Source organism: Coregonus lavaretus (assembly GCF_964263955.1).
Source record: "Coregonus lavaretus genome assembly, contig: HAP1_SCAFFOLD_1133, whole genome shotgun sequence".
Classification (NCBI taxonomy): domain Eukaryota; kingdom Metazoa; phylum Chordata; class Actinopteri; order Salmoniformes; family Salmonidae; genus Coregonus; species Coregonus lavaretus.
In genome coordinates, this window is record NW_028166655.1 from 26,926 (window position 1) to 34,576 (window position 7,651).

The 7,651-nt window shown below is 38.1% G+C and overlaps 2 protein-coding genes across 2 annotated transcripts; one reads left to right on the forward strand and one right to left on the reverse strand.

The window, feature by feature from the left end:
- Window positions 1-2,097: 2,097 nt before the first annotated feature.
- LOC311114449 (galanin peptides-like) lies at window positions 2,098-4,719 on the forward strand (the record flags this gene model as incomplete). Its single annotated transcript, XM_084189701.1, has 6 exons — window positions 2,098-2,203; window positions 2,310-2,390; window positions 2,664-2,718; window positions 4,020-4,106; window positions 4,267-4,338; window positions 4,658-4,719. Exons 2-6 carry the CDS (start codon window positions 2,310-2,312, stop codon window positions 4,717-4,719), a joined length of 357 nt encoding a protein of 118 aa, XP_084045827.1. The 5' UTR covers window positions 2,098-2,203.
- On the reverse strand, window positions 4,352-7,119 carry LOC311114448 (C-signal-like). The gene is made up of 6 exons (XM_084189700.1): window positions 6,874-7,119; window positions 6,703-6,754; window positions 6,083-6,270; window positions 5,745-5,900; window positions 5,460-5,570; window positions 4,352-5,332 (listed from the first exon to the last, which is right to left on the reverse strand). The coding sequence occupies exons 1-6, from the start codon at window positions 7,018-7,020 to the stop codon at window positions 5,219-5,221; spliced, it is 768 nt and encodes a 255-aa protein (XP_084045826.1). The 5' UTR covers window positions 7,021-7,119; the 3' UTR covers window positions 4,352-5,218.
- Window positions 7,120-7,651: the final 532 nt, after the last annotated feature.

The following is a 7,651-nucleotide window of genomic DNA, read 5'->3' on the forward strand; positions in this document are numbered from 1 at the left end:
AGTCGTTGACAGCTAGGCCAAATATGTTTTCATTGTTCTGTCTGAGACTAGGCTGTGGTAAACAGCGAACGAACAAGAACGACGACTCACGTGACGTCATCATATAATGATTGACGACCCTTGCTTACTGGATGAACAGCTAGTGCGCTGCGCGACTTCTCTCACAGCCGCTGTCTCCAGCAAGCGAGATTAGTGCGCTGTCTGTTTACATCGGAAAACGTCATTTTAGCCACTGCTATAATCTATAATAAGCAGTCTTCCACGTTCAGAATTTGTGCAATTAATTCAGCGCTTGCCAACTTTGGAAAAATGTCTGATCATTGCAGACGCAGAGGACATGGGGTCTCAACATTTTTTATAAGGGTTTGTGTAAATGTATGCATATAATGTATTTTGGGCCTACTTTACTTTATAAATAAATTACTTTGCTTAACTTCATCTATGATATTTCATTTTGCAGGAGGTGAGAAGAAAACTGTCAGGCTTCGATGGTCAACTTGCATTGGTTGAAACAATGTTGCCAACGGGATTGTTTGCTAAAATAATGCATTGTGAACTACGAAGAAAGACCTCTGATTCTGAGCAACAAAGCCCATTACCTGCATCGGAAGTTGCACCTTTCGCTATATCACAGCCATGCTGAGTCCAGCTAAACAGTGACGACAGATGTGGATGCATTGCCATTACCAAGGATGGAATTATAGCCCTGTTCCTTCCAGACAAGAGCCCCACCTGTGCAAGAGCCCTACCTGGCATCCAAGAGCTAAGCCGACCATGCTGTGATAGGCCTATGCGATTAAATACAAGACAAGGACAATAAATAGAATGCAGGTAGGCCTGGACTTAACTGGAATAGTGGTTGTAATGCATCTACTCTTTATTCACAATCAATGTGTCCTAAGATCTGTCCTGTATGGTTGGTATAGGATGTTTGTAGACCGTATAAAGACGTTGAGTCAGGAGTGTTCATTAAAAAATAAACATTATCTCTTCAGCAACCTCTCCCTGCAGAAAACTTCAACAAATGGATTGTGTGGTGGTGTGATCAACATTAATGTCATCAATATGAAAGAAGGCAGCCATAGATCTTCAGCATTGAGTTCTTCGGCTGGAGTTCCTTTCCCATGTCATAATGGATCAGAACATTGCTCAATGTGTGATGCTTGTTACAATGGAGGATTTTCCACACAGACCAGTGACAAACGGACACAATAACTTTTAGATCTGCCAGTGCCCCTTGCTGAATCAGACCGAACCGCTAAAGAAGGACAAACCATTTTACAAAGAGCCCAAAGGTTCCTGCCTTTGTTACACGCTGTTGGAATCCCATTTTGGATTTAGGATGACATTTTCATATAATTCAGGCTCTTGTTATTTCTGATCTGTTAATTCAATAAATAACTTAATTTAAAGCTCTGTGAGTGAGTTGTTTTTCTCCTCTTATTGATCTCATGTACATGTAACCTATCACCATATATGAAAACTGTTATTCTATCTTCTTTTAGTAATATTTTAAGGCTGTTTCTTGATAAAAGCTACAGAAAAGTTCCAATGTATTGTTACAAAATAGATATCACCCTTCCATTCTGTAATTCCAGCTTTTCTGACAATTAAAATTGACCTGCCCACAAACCTATGGAAGTATTCTATCTATCCCCTTGTCTTTCTAATTTTTCAATTATCTCTAGGCTTTGTTTGTATGTAATGGTTTTATATTTTCACATTTTAACAATTTTAACCAGTCATAGAGGCTCTAAAATAAATATTTTAGATTTACTGATCTTATAGCAGTGTTCGTTTTTACATACATAATAAAATGTACATCACGTGAGATTCTATTAGTGAGAAAATGTATCTGACTTTCAGAACTATTGTCCAACTCAATGTCTCATAAGTTTTCAAAAAGAACATGATGATGTTATTGTAATTTGATCGTGACATGACCACTACAGGAGGGGGAAGGTAGTTGTGACGTCTGAATTTGAGGAGCAGTTAAGGGGGGGGGGGTATTATAAAATGCCACCAAAATCCTTCTATCCTAAACGAGAAGCACTACAGGGACATTGAAGATCTCTTCAGAAAGTATTTGCTGTAAAATTGCATTGTATTTTTGCTTACTCTATAAGCATACCTATTTTGAAGAAAGACTTATACATTTTTAAATTATCTTCTATCTCTTGTACTGTTGAACAAAACTTTAAAGGTAAGCAGATTTAAGACTTCTTTGGAAATCTTTGTTTTGCGACTTTTAACTTCTAAAATTGAGTTTTTTTTTTTACAACTAACACTTTTTAAATATCTTGCCTTAGATGCAGAAGTATTTTGGAGTAGTGTGCATATCACTAATTTTGTGTGCAGCTCTGTCAGAAACAATTGGATTAGTGATTGCGGTAGGTCAACATTTTATTGTATTTGGCAAAATGTTGTTTTAAATGCTGTTATTTTCTCGTTGTTTTAACTACAAGTAGGCTATTGCAAGCAACAATACTTGAACTTTTTTCCCTATTACCTAGACAAAACACCATAACAAGCATTGATATAACCGAGTTCTTGCATTATAGTCAGGTCAAGCAATTGGCATTCAGAAAATTAGATAAATTGTTGAGAAAACCGATGAGTGTGTATAATGAATCTGTTTTGAGTGTGTGTTTGTCTCCTAGCAGGCTAAAGAGAAGCGAGGGTGGACACTAAACAGTGCTGGCTACCTTTTGGGTCCCCGTAAGTGACTGTTATGTATTAAATACATGTACTCTTTCACACAACTGTCAAAACTCCACTATCATAAGTAGTTTTAACTTAACTATAACTTACACACCTGCGCTGTCTCCATTATCATGCTCTTCTCATATTTGTTTCCCCGTTATACTTTTTCACATTTCACCTGGCTGTGTAATGTGGCATGATGTATTCCAACAAACAAACTGTGTAGTTATTGGACTTTTCATTTGTTATATCCTTTTAAATGACTATATTTTGAAAAGCATATTTGCACAGGAACACATTTATTCGCAAGGTTCATGGATTCTTGTCAACACAGAATGAGGATGTATCCCATAACACAGGTCCGTGTTGTAAGTTGAGGTAAAATGCCATCATCACTGTGTTTCAGGTCATATTGATCACCTAATACAGATAAAGGATAATCCAAGCGTAAGAGAAGAACTACTAAATCAATGTAAGATAGCTCCTGCAGGACATTGAAGTCAGCAGAGGAATTGCTCTGTGACGTCTTGCTCTCTATGTTTATTATTTGCTTAACTCTTTATGCAACAACCAAGTGTTTATCACAGCCATGGCCACTTTATGTTTGTTTTTCTACCTGTTTAGGAATTATTAAACCATCATACAGGGTATTTTAATCTCAGAGGCACTTTTAGAACAAAGTTGATCATTTCTATAACTATACTTGATGGGTGATGACCGTGGGTAAACGCATCAAGGGCTTAAGGGTTAATGTCAAAATTCAAGGATTATACTTCAGATAATTAGTGCTCTGGCATGATTATTCAGTGCACTATTACTAGCCCTCTTGACTCAAACCTCTATTAAAGTTGTTGATGGGGTGAGGTATACTGTAATTTCAACCATTGTCTTTCCTGCCCCTCTTACTATATATATATATATACATACATACGCAATGTGCTCTCTGAGATGGACAACGAATTAAATTACTATTTTACCCTTCTTCTTTGCATGCTTTGGGACCCTTCCTTAATATATATATTTTTTAAATTTCAGGTTCTGTTTCCATCAATGAATATGTGCCTTTCTTTCACGTATTTCATTGGTGAATATATGTTTTCAAGCAATTCCATGACACAAGCCCTGCAGGTTGCTTTTCAGACTCTTGACAAATAGAAGGAAAAACACACCATCATAAATTACACGGGTGCCTTATGCCGTCATGTGAGCTTTAGGCAGGGTTGCAGTGTTTGTGCGTAGTGTGCAATGAAGGGGATGTCATCTAGGAAATGGGTAAAAATCAGCTGTGCAAACTATGTTTTTGTTTTGTTGTTCAGACGGCATTGACGGTCACCGCACCCTCAGTGACAAGCATGGCCTTGCTGGAAAGAGAGACATGCCCCTGGACGATGACTTCAAATCAGGTGAGAAGCTAAAGCCTTGTAAAATCTCTTATAGCCTACAGTTTATTGGCCTCTGAGAGGGTAAATAAAATATGTTTAGAGTAGATGATGTACTGTACAGTAAGTCTGTTTTACTCAGTGTAGTCTCTACACCTCATGAGGATCTCTTCTTATTTTGCAGGTGCTTTGAGAATAGCAGATAAGGATGTAATACATACTGTCATTGACTTCTTATCATACCTGAAACTTAAAGGTAAGTTCATGGTGTCTGTTATTCATGTTTATTACAACAATTAATTACAGCAAAAACACTGACTGCATTCTCTTGATTTCTATTTTTTTCATGAATAAAAATCAGGCGTTTTGACGTGTTCCAAAAATAGTAAAATAATCAAGTTTTTCATTTGGTCTGATAATGATTGTATTTAATATTTATTTACAGATTACATTTATAGTCAGATTCCTGGCTATATGTAGCTAAAACATTGTAACAGAACAAATACTAGCATAGTCCTAATCAGTTATAACCATCTGACTGTGCTCACTCAAATGTTTTGTCATCTACCTTGCAGAAATCGGGGCTCTGGATACCATACCTTCCTCTCTCACATCAGAAGAGATGGGTCAGCCCTAGTTCGACTTCAACAATTAGTGATCTCTTCTCTACACCTCACCCGCCTACAAACAACAGTATCTGTACATTTCCCATTATACTGGATACTGGTGTCATCATAACAACAATATACTATACAGATTAATCACGTTCTTATTATAATTTGAAAGAAATTGATTGAATAAAACTTTTGAATGGCAAAACATTGTTGTTCCTATATATGTATTATACAGTGTATATTTTGTATGCAATGATATTACCTTAGAAAGTGTAACAACAATCCAAACCACTCAGCTGAAACAAAGTCTCCAATTTAAAATGTCAAATCTCCAGCTTCTCTCTCACACCAACTAGATACAAAGGAATCAGAGATTGCTGAGCAACCTAATAGCATGATGTCGCAGTTGGTCGTTGTATTCTGTGATCTCTGCTCAGTGTTTTGTCCCAGTGAACTGTCGACAGCACCAGCAGCACAACTGCACATAACCCATTCTACAAGTTACTGTCTCCAAGTTGAGCTTCACCATGGTAGCTTGTTTCCAGAGTAGTCCAAGAATCCCCCATGATTATTTTCTGTCAGATCAGTGATAACAGACAGCAAAGATGATATGCTCTCCTCCATACTCAAATCCGCCTGATCCATAAGAGACAGGAAATGCAGCATATCAACTGTCAACTCATTTTGATACACAGCAATGTATTTTAATGTATTCTAAGGACACAACCATAAAACGCCTCAACCGAGAGTATTGGACACTCACATGTGGGCCACCCATGTCAGTGCGCACCCAGCCAGGGTGAAGAGCCATGCACAGAATCCCTTCAGATTCCAGGTCAGTGGCCAGACACCTTGTCACCATGTTCAAGGCAGCCTGCATATGGAAACAAAATGAGATGGACATGACATGTAATGAATATGTACACATAAGAACAGTCAGATTAACTATCGTCACACCCAAACATCCTATGCTCAATATCGCAACCAGAGATGGTCTGTAATGTTTATATGGGCTTTGTTGAAATGGCTCATTATGGTTGCTGTTCACCTTTGAGGTCCTGTAGGCATAGCTTTTGAAGGCTGCTCCGGCCTCCCAGTTGGCCTTAATGGAGCCCAGTATGGAAGAGATGTTGATCACAGCTGCTCTGTGGATCCCCATTCCAGTGCTCCGTGCAGCAGCTGCCTGTAGCAATGGCAGAAATGCCTACAAGAAACAACAACATTATGTGATCTAGAGATAGTTGCGAGAATACAGGTTTCTTATGAAGTAGGGAACCTTTCATAAATGTGTGTGATTTGGGCATGTTTAAAAATATCCTCTGTGCTACAACAAAATGGAGATGTTTCTCATACATGCTCTTCTAGAGGTGCAACAAATTGATTTACCTTGGTGACAAAAAGAGGGGCAACAGTATTACTCTCAAAAGTCTTCATCATGGCGTCAGGTGTCACTGTCTTCAGATCAGTGGATAGATTGATGGCTGCGTTGTTTATGAGGCAATTTAGGCCATCGCTTCCCAGTATGGATGACACCTCTTGGAAAGCTGAGTCTATACTTGACTGGCTGACAACATCTGATACGAAAGAGATCATAGATGCATTACCATTCAAAAAGGAAGTTCTTCACAGGAAACAAACATAATTTAGTTTTTGTTTTGTTCCTTGGTTTTCTTTTCCAGTATTGGTTTAATTTACTTTTACATTATTGGTTTAATTCAGTTTGGCATTTCATCATGTTCTGTTGAGTACTACAAACATATAATTAATTGAGCGTGTAATCAAAGTTTTAGTTAGTCCAAAAGTTTGAAGGGAGAAAAGCCAGAGAGGAACACAGGGCCAAAACCAATACAGTGTTTCTTGCACTATCTGGTGGAATAGCAAGCAAGGCATATGGGTCACATGGGATCATATACCGATTACACAACAAAATGTGGCATGCATCAGCATCACACCACCCCTAGTTTATGTGTCCAAGTTATAAAAATGATGTAGGCTATGCAACTCACCAAGTGGTACAATATGAACACCTTTGCAGGACGTGGCAATATTTTGAAGATCCTGAAATGAAGATCAACTTTTATTATGTATCCCTAGGTATACAGTAAAGCCGAATCCTCACACGTGTATTTCCATTATGTGGAAATGTATAAAACAAGTAGAACATGATGTTCTCCTACCTGTGCTGCGGATGGATTGCGAGCAGTCGCTATTATTATTGTGGGTCTCTCGGTGCTTCTCGCCAGGTCTTTCACCATTTGTAGACCGAGACCTCTGCTTGCCCCAGTAATTACTACAGATTGACATTTTGTGAAATTTAGAGTCATAGTTAGAAGATGTCTGTTACTAGTTTACTTTGTTTAATGAAGAAGTATGATCGGTCTCAGTTTCCGGACAGAACTTTTGTAGCTATACAATCTGAAGGCGTGGTTTTAGTTTCATAACTACTCGACTGGACCAATGAGGGGAGGTGCGCTTGATTTAGTGTCTGTGAATGTTTTTTTGTGTTGTCTGTCAAGACAATTTGTACAGAAAAAAAAAGGTGCTATTTACATTGTAAGAATATATACTATTATTTTGTTGAATAGCAAAATATTAAATGATAACAAATATATAGTATTGTGTAAAAACAAAGAGGATGTGTGTCTTTGGCAAAACCCACAGAATTAGAAAACCATACTTGCATATCAACAACAAAAAAATCCTTATCAAATCAGTTCCATCCTCCCTATTCACTACTAGTACAAAGTGCAAATCCAAAACACCACATCAGGCGACCCAAATCAAACGTGCACATTGGAAAGAATGGGTGTGACTCGCGCCGCGCTCAACCCCCTAATCTTTAATACTTTTTCAGACGTTAGTCACTTCTCCTTAGAAAAGCTTCTTACACAACCAGGGTTGAAAGTAAGCACGGTGTCCCGACAAAATAAATAGTGGGGGAACACCGTACAGGTA